At 40.5% G+C, this 13,322-nt stretch overlaps 1 protein-coding gene across 1 annotated transcript; it reads left to right on the forward strand.

Moving 5' to 3' along the window:
• Nucleotides 1-208: 208 nt before the first annotated feature.
• LOC126061628 (translationally-controlled tumor protein-like) lies at nucleotides 209-885 on the forward strand. The gene has a single exon (XM_049858286.1). The coding sequence runs from the start codon at nucleotides 209-211 to the stop codon at nucleotides 725-727; it is 519 nt and encodes a 172-aa protein (XP_049714243.1). The 3' UTR covers nucleotides 728-885.
• Nucleotides 886-13,322: the final 12,437 nt, after the last annotated feature.

Here is a 13,322-nt window from a genome sequence, read left to right on the forward strand (position 1 = left end):
CTGGAGACTTAACATCCTAATGAAAAATAAATAAATAAATAATTCATCCCTTCCTCCATCCTGGGGATCAAACCCTTGTCTAAAGAGAATGCAGCTTTTTCCGCCCGCTCCCCGCTGCCCCGTGGGCCGCTCCGGCTGCACTGCCCTCGCTCTGGGCTCCGGGCTCCTGCTAATCTAGCGCCACCGTCGCCTCCCCTCAGCCGCCACCATGATCATCTACCCGGACCTCATCAGCCATGATGAGATGTTCTCCTACGTTTACAGGATCCGGGAGATCACGGACGGGCTGCGCCTGGAGGTGGAGGGGAAGATGGTCAGTAGGACAGAGGGTAACACTGACGACTCGCTCATTGGTGGAAATGCCTCAGCTGAAGGCCTCGATGGTGAAGGAACCGAAAGCACAGTAATCGCTGATGTTGATATTGCCATCAACCATCACTTGCAGGAAACCAGTTTTACAAAAGAAGCCTACAAGAAGTACATCAAAGATTACATGAAATCAGTCAAAGGCGAACTTGAAGAACAGAGAGCAGAAAGAGTAAAACCTTTTATGACAGGGGCTGCAGGACAAATCAAGCACATCCTTGCTAATTTAAAAAACTACCGGTTCTTTATTGGTGAAAACACGAATCCAGATGGTATGGTTGCTCTGCTGGACTACCGTGAGGATGGTGTGACCCCGTATATGATTTTCTTGAAGGATGGTTTAGAAATGGACAAATGTTAACAAATTTGGTAATTATTTGGATCACCTGTCAGCTTGACTGGCTGCTGCTTTCCGTCCACACAACACCAGGACTTAGACAAATGGGACTGATGTCATCTTGAGCTCTTCATTTATTTTGACCTTGATTTATTTAGAGTGGAGGCATTTTTTTTTAAGAAAAAAAACCCCAAAACATGTAGGTTGTCTAAAAATAAAATGCACTTAAACTCAAAAAAAAAAAAAAAAAAAAAAAGAAAATGCATAGTTATCTCCAAGCTCTGAGCACCTGTGTGAAGTTCAATCCTGAATATTCATGATGTATTTACATTTCCTTGTCTGCTCTTTGTAAAAGCCCACCTCCCCAAGCTGTCCACCAGCAGTCTTGGAGGCAATAGGCCCTATTGCTCCTTTCCTTGTACAACCAAATAAAGGCATCTTTCTGATCTCCCACCTCAGGCTCTCATTTATTGGCTGTAACAAGTCAAGCTGAGCAAAACCTGGGTTTTTCACCCAGCAACAATATAGTAAGATTGACAATCTGGTAGCACTAGGATTCTGGTAATTTGGGGACAGGCGTATCAGCTCATGAAAGACAGTACACAGAAAAGGAGCTTGGTAAACACCATAGACAAACCTCAGCATTTAAATTCGCTTAGGACTAGTTCTTTCTTCCTGTGAAAACCCAGAGGCAAAGTGAATCTGCCATTTGCCTCTTACATTTCTGTCACCTGCAGGGTGATTGATGCCAACACAGACACGAATGTGAGTCCTTGCACAATGGAAAGAAAATGTGTGCAGGTTGGATTTATGAAGTGTGCATCCATGCGTGTACACGGCTCCAAACGGCCTGGGACAATTGGTAACCCTTCATGTTTTGCATTTAAAATGTTAAAATCTTTTTTATGCTGTCTCAGCACAATGTAGAATCCTCCCAGTTTTTATTTCTACTTTGGTTTTACCTATATTGCAATTGGTGAGACCAAGTGATGTTAATAAAACAGGGAAATGCCAGTGGCACAGGCAGAAAGTTAGAAAATCAGAGCTGCAAAAGGCCTTACGAATCACCTAAGTCAATGACTTCATTTCATAGTTGTGAAAATGGAAGCAAAGAGACATTGAACAGTTTTCCTCAAATTGCCCAGCTTGATCACGGTAGAGTGGGTCTAGAGCTCTGGTTTCTAGATTCAAGGTTCAGTCCTCTTTCTACTCAAGGGCACAGTTTCAATGGACATTACGTTATCACCCTCATGATCGCCCTACATTTATAAATGTCTCGTCAACATCTATGCCTTATGTACTTGAATATATTTAAAGGCTCATATACTTAGAGAAGTCACAGTCTTTCTGATGAGAAGGATAGATGCTGATAGAGTTTATGTATAGCATTGAAATAGGGAGGTTTGCTAAATATAGTACTGGTAGATGAATAACAACTAAAAATTTAATTAATGTAATAGGAAATGATGACATTAAGTGTCTCCTATACTTTTTTTTTATACTTAAGATGTAGCCCCTGGGTAGTGCAAATGATCAATGTGCTTGGCTGAACACCAAAAGGTTGGTGGTTCAAGTTCACCCAGAGATGCATTGAAAGAAAGGCCTGGTGATCTGCTTCCAAAAAATCAGCCTTTGAAAACCCCATGAAGCACAGTTCTACTCTGATACACATGGAGTTAACTCTATAGCAACTGTTTTTTTTTTTTTAATACCTCACGTATCTTTTAAGGAGCCCTGGTGGCGCAAACGTTAAGCTCTCAGCTGTTACCAGACAGCTTGGCAGTTTGAACCCACCCAGAAGCTTCACAAGAAAAAGACCTGGAGATTACAGCCAAGAAAAACCTGTGGGGCACATCTACTCTGTCACATAGGGTCACCATGAGTTGGAATCAACTCAATGACACCTAACAACAACAACAACATACCTTTTAGATAACATGTGGTTTCTCAACGTGTCATCCACAGATCACTCTATTGACATCATCTGGGAGCTTATTATGAATACGGTTTCAAGTCTCATCCCAGAATTTCCACTTGATAAGATCTTCAAAAATTCATACGCACATCAAATTTTTCATAAACACTGCTGTAGAACACTGATTTCCTAGGGACATCTCTGATTGTACAAACAGCTCTGGTCGAATTCTTATGAGTCTGTGAGTTCAAGGTAGTTTTTTTTTTGTTGTTATTGTTTTCTTTCAAACAAAATAACTGTTAGCTCTTGAAGGAACTAATACTGGTGTAAAATAAATTTGAATTAGATCAAGATTTTGGTCTCGCTTGGTAACTTTGGGCAAAGCATTGAAACAGTTCCTTTACCTGCATCAAATGGGGTAATTATACCTCAGGGCTGGGCGTGTGAGGCAAGTGAGGTGCCTCATGACCATGGGAATGGATGTCTCCTTGGCTTTTGCACTCTTGGTGCCTCACTTGCCTCACCCTACTCCTGGCCCTCTTGTACCTATACTCCCAGGTTTGTATGTTAAGTAAATAAAGATTGAGTGGGAAAGTGTCATTTATTCCTTCTTTCAACAACTACTCATTGCACATTTTCCATGGAAAAAGATGCAAATATGAATGGGATACAGCCCAAAGTTGAGAACCTCACAGTTTACGTGGCTCAGAGGTGGCATGGAATAAATGAGCATACAAGTAAAGTTTTGAAACCTAAACTCTACTCCCAGATATGCCATTATCGAGCACGTGACCTCGAGTCAATTTCTTGGCTTTCTTGTGTCTCTATCTACTCATCCTTTAACTGAGGGTGTTGTGCAGAATAACCGCTATGGATTGAATTTTGTCCCCCTAAAATTTGTGTTGTAAACCTAGCATCTATGCCTGTGATTATAATCCCATTTGGAAATGGGTTGTCTTTATTAATGAGACAGGATTAGTACAGGGTGGGTTTTGAGTCAATGTCTCACAAGACATTAAAGGAGAAGATTAAGCAAGCAGAGATGGGGGAAGATAGATGCCACACTGCACAAAGATGCCAAGGAGTAAGGACCTCTCTCCAGAGCCAATGGAGAGAGAAAACCTTCCCCTAGAGCCAGCGCCCCGGATTTGGACTTCTAGCCTCCTAAACTGTGAGAAGCTGTGAGAAAAATAATTTTTATTTATTAAAGCCAAAGGGCATTCCGGTGCAGCAGCACTAGGTAAAGAAGGCAATCCCTAAGGTACTTTGTGGCTTTAAAATTTTCTACTATTCTTAACCACATTAGAAATGGGGAAAGAGCATGAATTTTTGAAGTCAGCCAGATCTGAGCTAAAATCCACTGAGTCACCTTGGGAAAACTAGGTAACTTCTCTGTAGCTCATTTCTCATCTGTAAAATGGGAGCAATATATGAGGTCAAATCCGAAGCTGGCAGAGTATCACTGGGTGTATGAAAGGTATCAGTAAGCGGGGGTTATTATCGGAACATTTTATCGGCAGAGGGAAATCTCATTTCCTCTGAGAGGAATGCCAAATGGGATGCTCAAGTCACTGTTTGCATTCCGCACTCGTGAAGGTGCCCATGAATTGGAATTAGCACTGTGTGTGAACCTCAAGGGATACAAATGTTGCTAAGGCAACCACTAATTTCCAAATCAGGGTAAATAGTTTCACAGACGGTACAGTTTCCTTTAACAAATTGGATTCCAGTGAAGGGCACACCTTTCCTTCCCCTGCTGCTTTGAAGGCGGGGTCGGGTTGGGCACCTGCAGCTCTATGTGCCAGGGGCCCGCTTTCGTCTTCCGCCCGACGACACTCTGAAGGTAACAGACAGGAATGGAGATCCCTGAGGTCTGTCAGCTTTGCTCAGTCTTTACCCTTTGTAATGTGTCAGGTTGGAGTCACATTTCTTAAGTCACACAGTAGGGCACCGAAACAGCTCCTTGGCACATTGGTGTATCAGGCTTTTAAGCAAAGGTGCCACGCAGCTTGCAGTCATTTGGTTCTGCCTTTGCTTCCCCAGCCCGCCACAGTCCTTATGTCCCCTACTCACTCATGTGAATTCCTGCGGAGAACGAACCTATTATTAAGGCAGCATTGCCTCTCCTGCTACATTCTTCTGTTAAATTAGTCCTCTTCATTGTTGCAAATAATAGGCAACCGTTTATATATCAATGAAAATTCATTGCACTGCTTGTGAGATTGTTTCAGCCCCCGATAGACTGCACACTCCTGCCCTTGTTTATGGGGAGCGATTTTAAGTCCCCTTGCTTTCTTTTAAATCGTTTCTTTAGGATGGGGTGGGTCAATCTTCCTCAGGTACTTAGCATATTTTCTCCTTGAACTCCTTTGAATAATGGGTACTGTAACTCTGGGATCTTTTATCCCCAGTAATTCTTAGTGTTGGCGTCTGCTTTTGAATATGCCAGTAGCAAAGCACGAATACAGTGCTAAAAATTCATGGAAGAGTGTTAATTATCTTCTTTAAGAATGCGAAAGAAATTTTATGATCATTCCTCCTTTTCTGGTCAAGCGCCCAAATCAGAAATACCTCACTAGCTTTTTTACAGCTACATTAAGGAAAGGGCTGGCTCATTCCCTCTCTCTGAGACTCTACTCTGTGCCAGACACTGTGTTATGTCTGTCACTAGAATTTAAAATCACTCTGCAAATAGGTATTATTATGTCCATTTTATCAATGTGGAAACTGATAGAATTTTTAAAAGATCTCACATTAAAGCAAATATACAGTCTGAAAAGTCTGTTTCTGCAGTGTATCAAAATTACTAATACAATGCACTATTCATATGTGTCTTTCCATCATAGGAGAGGAATGAATTTTTTTAAAAATGTATTGCAAATATATCCGACATAAGAGGGTATGTATGATATAGGTCTAACCAACGGGTTGGCAGTTCTAATCCGCCAGGTGCTCCTTGGAAACTCTATGGGGCAGTTCTACTCTGTCCTATAGGGTCACTATGAGTCAGAATCGACTCGACAGCACTGGGTACTGGTTATGATATAGGTAGGTAAGTGATGGATGGATGGATGGATGGATGGATGGATGGATGGATGGATGGATGGATGGATGGATGGATGGATGGATGGATGGATGGATGGATGGATGGATGGATGGATGGATGGATGGATAGATTAGATAGATGATAGACAGATAGATAGACAGATAGACAGATAGACAGATAGATAGACAGATAGATGATAGATTGATTTAAAAAAACCATTGCTGTCAAGTCACTTCCAACTGTAGGACAGAGTGAAACTGCCCCATAGGGTTTCCAAGGAGTGGCTGGTGGATTCGAACTGCTGAACTTTTGGTTACCAGCCAAATGCTTAAACGACTGCACCACCAGAGCTCCAGGTAGATAGATAGAAAAATAAGAGGTAGCTGTTGTGAAATCAACTCCGACTCATGATGACTTTACGTACCACAGAACCAAACATTGCCCAGTCCTACTTCATCCTCATGATTGCCAGCATGTTTGAATGCATTGTTATGGCTATTGTGCCCCCCTGGCTCTCTACATCACCAACCAAGATGTCCTCCTCCAAAGCTGCTCTCTCTTAATGACGTGTTCAAAGTAAGCTATTTGGAAAATGTGCTGTTGTGATCCATAAGGTTTTCACTGGCTAATTTTCAGAAGTAGATCTCCAGGTATTTCTACCTAGTCTTTCTTAGTCTGGTAGCTCCGCTGAAACTTGTCCACCAAGGGTGACCCTGCTGGTATTTGAAATACATAGCTTCCAGCATCTCAGCGACAAGCCAGCTACCATAGTATGACAAACTAAGAGACAGGTGGTGGATATGTACTGTGCAGGTTTACTTTAAAGGATAATGATAAAATGGACACTCGTATACTTACCACTCACTTGAAGAGAACCTACCATCTTGGGCCTGTTTGCTCAGATCCATTGCTCTGTATCGAAAGAGGGATGGCCCTTTTGGGGTTCATTTCCCCAGTTCCCTTCTCTGTTGACTTCTACCTGTGTTGAGGGATTGTATTAATTTACAATCCCACAAGCAGTGAGTGAGAATCCTAGTTCTTCCAAATCTTGGCTAGTACTCGGTTTTATCAAGTGGTTGTTAAATATTTAAATGAAGACAATACTTACATCATGTTTCTAGATAAGACATTTCCTATAGTTTACTGGAAACTATGGTGTCATAGTGGTTAAATGCCACAGCTGCTAACCAAAAGGTTGGCAGTTTGAATCCACCAGGTGCTTTTTGGAAATTCTATGGGACAGTTCTACTCTGTCCTATAGGGTCACTTCGAGTTGGAATTGATGCAATGGTTTGTTGTTGGTTTTATAGTTTACTACATTGGAGTACTTTTGTGCTGATACTTTTTTGCTTAGCATGCAGGCAAATATAAATATTTCATAGTATCTATATATAATACTTTTTTTTTTTTTTTGGTAAATGGGAAGTAACCCACAGATCATCAGAATCAATCCTTTCAATTTATGGAAGTCAAGTGATTTGTTAAAGGGTTAAAGGTGGCTAGTAAGTGTTTAAGAGGATTTAAAAATGTAACTGTATCTTGGGTTTAACGTAGCCCTGGTGGCTCAGTGATTAAGTGCTTGGCTGCAACTGAAAGGTCAGTGGTTTGAACCCACCAGCTACACTGCTGGAGAAAGATTTGGCAGTCTTCTTTCGTAAACATTACAGCCTTAGAAACCCTATGGGGGAGTTCTACTCTGTCCTATAGGGCAGCTATGAGTTGGAATCAACTCGTCAGCAATGGATATCTTCGGTTTGACTGAGGACCCAAAAGCAAAGAAATAATAGGAGGCAAACCATCTCAAAGTGAGGTCCTAGACCAGTTTCTTACTCATTACTTGCTGAGGAAATGCCCGAACAAGTTTTGCAATGTTTACCTTAATGCTCACTTGAGAGAATAAAGTATTAATATTGAAGAGACTAAGAAATATTTTCCTTGGAGATATTTGATTGATTCCTTGATCATTCCCACTATCCATGGGAAAAGAGAAGAAATGATTTTTACCACATCTCATGCTAAATCTGAGGGGCTCGTTGGGACCCCTAGGAGAGCTTGACTTGCATCCCTATATCTGTAGGTACAGAAGATTGGGCCAGATTCATGCCTAGAAAACCCTAAAAGCAAAAATCTGTGGCTGCATAGTGGTGCTGATGAGAGTGAAGAGAAATGCTGCCTTGGAAATCCCTGCATTTCAAGTATTTGTCCAGGCAAAGGATTTATGGGCTGAAAGGAGGCTTGAGAGATAGCTTTGTGCTGGAAGGTTTCACTGGAGGAGCTGTGACACCAGGACAGAGAGCCTTTGCAGGATGGACTGCTAGAGGTCAAGGAGGGAGTTGTTAGCAACAGGAGAGTGAAGAGTCATTGCCATGCCAAGTGAGGTACATTTGGACTTTCCCAGGATGTCTGTAGTGTTAAAAAGCAAAGATGTCACCTTGAAGACTGAGGTGTGCCTGACCCAAAACCATGGTGTTTTCAATCGCCTAATATGCATGCGAAAGCTGGACAACGAATAAGGAAGACCGAAGAAGAATTGATGCCTTTGAATTGTGGTAATGGCAAAGAATATTGAATATACTCTGGACTGCCAAAAGAACGAACAAATCTGTCTTGGAATTAATACAGCCAGAAAGCTCCTTAGAAGCAAGAATGGTGAGATTATGTCTCACATACTTTGGACATGTTTTCAGGAGAAATCAGTCCCTGGAGAAGGATATCATATTTGGTAAAGTAGAGAGTCAACAAAAAAGAGGAAGACCCTCAACAAGATGGACTGACAAGATTGCTGCAACAATGGGCTCAAGCATAACAATGATTGTGAGGATGATGCAGGACCTGGCAGTGTTTCATTCTGTTGTACATAGGGTTGCTGTGAGTCTGGACCTGACTCAATGGCTGAGTCTGGCTCGACCTGACTCAATGGCAAACAACAACAACAACAACAACAACAAAATGTCTGTGTGTGTGGTGGGGGGGTGGGATGGGGAAGGATAGAGTGTTTTCCAAAGAGCCCTCAAAAGAAAGATTCATCTTTGAACATGCACCAAGTTAGAGAGTACCCCAGGTCGCTCAGGGACCATAAACCAGTAAAGTGATACCGTTTCCACTCTTCACCTGTCTTTCCTCCCTCTTCTGGGTCCGTATAGGAGAGGAGTGATGGATGGTGGGAGGAAGAAAAGCATGAGGTGGAGAAATAGAGAAAAAGCCAGCCACAGTAGTCGTACTCATCATGAGTTCTAGCATGAAGAATGCTAAAACTCAGATAGCGGACAACTTCAAATTAAAACCAATTTCTGAGTTTTGCTGTTACATGTGCTAGACAAGTTAATTACTTGAATGAAAATGTTTTCTGAATAAGAGTGACGGAACTTTTGAAAGTGATCAGAAAATCATGGCAAAAAAGGGTAGTTTGAATGTAAACATTTTTGTTTTCTCTGTCTGAAATTTCCACTAAAAATTCACTGAATATGTATTTGTTAAAGGCATAAACCCATTGGGGTAAAGAGAACAGGAGAGCAGTCAATGACAGATCCAGCAGCAAAAGTTTTCAAAGCTGAAAATCAGTATGACAATCAGTAACAGACAAAACAGAGACAAGAAAAGTAAATCCCAAACCATGGGATAGCCAAGAAGCAATCTGATTTAATTAAAGAATCACTAAAAGGCTCAGGAGTTGGCTCACACTTGAGACCTGTAGAAATGAAGGTGAAGGTGGGTGAGGTAGGATTTTTGAAAGTCTGTTTAAAAACCATTAGACTCCCAGGATTCCTTCTAGATTGTTCCATGCATTTCCTGTGCTCTTCCATAGGCCCTGTATGTCCCTCTATATTTCCAAATAATGTGTTTATGTTCTACTTCCTAACTTTTTACTTTTAGGCATTGTCTTTCCAGCTATTAACTTTCCCACACAGTTTTCTTTCCTTGGTAGTCATTTTGCTTGATCAATATTTGCTGTCTACATTATTATTATTTTTTTATTATTATGACAATGTGAATGCTGTTTAAATGGAGTCATGTAGGATACTTCACTATTTTTCCTGAAAATCTCTTTATTTTCCATATCATTAGTAAGTGCTTCATATATTTTTGTGGATTAATTTTATATGCATATAGCCAGAAGATTAAAATGCTGAGTCACAGACATTGTTCGGTAAGGTAAGTACACTCACATACAAAGACTAATTAAGGCTTTGTGCAAAAGCTGAACTTGGTAATGGAGCAAGAAAAACTAGAATGAGAGCCATCAGGCAAGTTCTTTTGATCGGGAATGTTGAGGGTCACTTCAGTTCAATTAATCTAATATACTATATTCTCAGCACTATGTTAGGCACTTGGAGCACAAATATACTTATTTTCAATATGATTTATGCCTCACTTGGATCACATTGCAGTGTTGTCAGAGAGAAGACAAATAAGTAAAGTATCATATCACCATGTGTTGTGTGTGGAGGTTATGGAGAGGTGTGGTTACCTCAGGGAGAAATTCTTGGAGTCATGAGGCTTGATGATTCCTACCGGACAGGTAGAAATTACTTATATGGAAACACTGGTGGCATAGTGGTTAAGTGCTATGGCTGCTAATCAAAGGGTGGGGAGTTCGAATTCGCTCCTTGGAAACTCTATGGGGCAGTTCTACTCTGTCCTATAGGGTCGCTATGAGTTGGAATCGACTCAACGGCACTGGGTTTGGTTTTGTTTTTTTTTGGATCTCGAAGGGAGTGGGACTTCAGGCAAAGGGTAAATATTTACAAAGCTTTTTATATGTAATATAAATATTAGGGTCGCTATGAGTTGGAATCGACTCAACAGCAATGAGTTTGGTTTTTTTAATATAATGTAATATTTTAGAGAAAATGTTTTTGTAGTGCTATAGATGACGAATAGAAGGGAGGATGCAAATCTAGAGGCGGGTAGATCAGTTTGGAGTGTATCGTAATGGTAAATGATTAGGGTCTAAATTAATATTCTGTCCAAAGGGCAGGAGAGAAAAAGGAACTGATCTGAGAACACTAGAATATTAGAATTAATAGGATAGTGTTACTATATGGACATTGAGCTGTACAGAAGCCTTTTGGATAGCATAGACATTTTTGCCTGGGATTACGAACTAGATGGTCAGGTGGTAGAGTAGGTTCAGGTGGAAGATGAGTTTGAGACCTATTGAGTATGTGTTATGTGTGGAAGAAATCTATGAAGACAATGTTGAGGTAGGATAATATTTTGAGAGGTAAATTAGTTTTTTAATTCCTTCTTGTAGAATCAACTGTCCTTCCCTAGCCCAGGTAGCTGGGATATTCCATGCTCACAACCACAAGAGAGGAGTTAATCAATAGAAAACAGACCAAAAGAGTTATTATTAACCCAGATCCTGGCATAGAGAAAAGATTTAGAAGAAACATATAATGAAAAAAAAAATCCTTTTCCACAACTCTCTTGCCATCACTAGACTAGAGAAAAAATTGTGTGGGCTCCAAAAAGGGAAAGGAAGGACCTCTCACATCTAACTCTAGAGCGTGGAGATTTGGTGAGATTTTAGCACCCTCTCACAACCAAAAAAAATCAAACCCACTGCTGTTGAGTCGATTTTGACTCATAGTGACCCTATATGACGGAGCAGAACTGCCCCATAGAGTTTCTAAAGAGCGCATGGTGGATTTGAACTGCTGACCTTTTGGTTAGCAGCTGTAGCTCCTAACCACTACACCACCAGGGTTTCCCCTCTCACAATAAGCAGGGGCAAAAGAAGAAGAAATCTTATCCAGGTATGTACAGGTAGACTGGTCAGAGAAGCCTTCTGAGTTTCCCATAGCCCTGAGTGGTTTGGGGTCAAACGAATATTTTCCACATGCCTTAGAATGTCCATTACACGGTTGAAGGTGGAATTACTTAATGAAGTCGGGAAAAGGGAGGTAGCAGCACTGATCTTTGTGTATCCTGAGTAACGTACAAAGAGGAAACAGGAACATCTCAGCACATAACAGAGTGAACACATAAACAGATTGCCCTTCACCTGATTCCCCCAGAATTTAGAAGCAGGTCTGGGGAGAAGTCAGGTTGCTCCTTCAACTGATTGAAATTAATTTTCCATTATCGGGTGAAATGAGTTCTCAAAATAGAGATTAACCTCAGTTATTGAAAAATAGAGAAAATCCACTTATTGGACATGTGGTTTTATAGACTGGATTCATACCTGCTATATTCAGCAGGCAATTGGATATACTTTCCTGGAGTGCAGGTGATCAAGATCAGCTGACTGTATTGATTTGGAAGTTATCAATGTATCTGTGGTGGCTGAAAGAATCCGATTACCGTGGTAACATGTGGAGCAAGAAGAGAAAAATGTGAAGGACAGAATGCCTAAAGCACACCAACATGCAAACAGACTGGAAGAAGTTCCCTTGAAGGATGCTGAGGAAGCATGTCCAGGGAAGCCTCCTCTTGAAGGAGTAGTTTTTCTGTGAAGGTCTAAGGTTGTTTCCTTGCCCATTTCAATTCAGAGGGGCTATGACCTAACATGTCTAGGTTTCCTGGGACGTCGTACAGTTTTAACTATGAAAAATATTATGTATTGCTAAAATATAATATTTTTCCCCCTTTTATCATTCACTTAATTAAGCTAAATGACTTCTGCAATTCTTTGTTTTATATTAACTTTGAACTTCAGGAGGAAAGGGAAATAGAGCACAGGTACACATAAACTCATTTCAAAGAGTTTTACTATTAAAAAAAAAAAGTATTATATTTAATGTCTATCCCCCCAAAACAAATGGATGAACACAAACACAAAAATAGCCTTCAAATGGAAAATGATGATGGTCGAACAATATTATGATTGTAATTAATATAAAAAAATTGTCAATAAAAAACAACCTTCAAATAAGCATGCATTGAATTATAGGAGAGCATGGAAACCCTGGTGGTGTAGTGGTTAAGTGCTATGGCTGCTAACCAAAGGGTCGGCAGTTTGAATCCACCAGCCACTCCTTGGAAATTGTATGGGGCAGTTCTACTCTGTCCTGTAGGGTCGCTATGAGTTAGAATCAACTCGACAGCACTGGCTTTGGTTTTTGGTTTTTATGAGTTATCATAAATAGCTGTATAAAAGAGTTACCTGAAAAGTTATAGCTTCGGTACCCTAGTAATACAAGAATTTTTAATTAACTTCTCAACTGTCTTCAAGTAAACTCATAGTAATAAACTTCCTCTGGTGTGCATGCTCTTCTTCTTGAATACTTGGGAGGTGTAGATTCTTATTTAGGATGAAGCTGAGAGGCTGCCAACACTTCATGTGTCAGATTTGGTAAAAACTGATGTTTGTGTGTTTCTGTCAGTTGTCACCTGGGATGGATTTCAGTTGCCATTGTGAATATAAAAAGCTCACTACCCCATTACTAATTCCCATGGGTTATTTAGTCTTGTCTTTCTTTTCTAAAGGTTAAACTCTTATCTTTCTGCTAAAAAGTTAGATAATTAACATTCTCATTTACAGTGCTTCCATAGCATATGCACCATTAATCAAGTTCCTCTGCCGTCATGATTGACTTTTGCAAAGAAATTTGGTGGATGAATCCTTTCTCTTTAGTAATAATTTTGTTGTTATTATGGTTAAAAAAATTATTCCTTTTTGAGAAACCCAATTTCAAGTTACAGCTTCTAGCTAC

Source organism: Elephas maximus, chromosome 18, assembly GCF_024166365.1.
Source record: "Elephas maximus indicus isolate mEleMax1 chromosome 18, mEleMax1 primary haplotype, whole genome shotgun sequence".
NCBI classification, from domain to species: Eukaryota; Metazoa; Chordata; class Mammalia; order Proboscidea; family Elephantidae; genus Elephas; species Elephas maximus.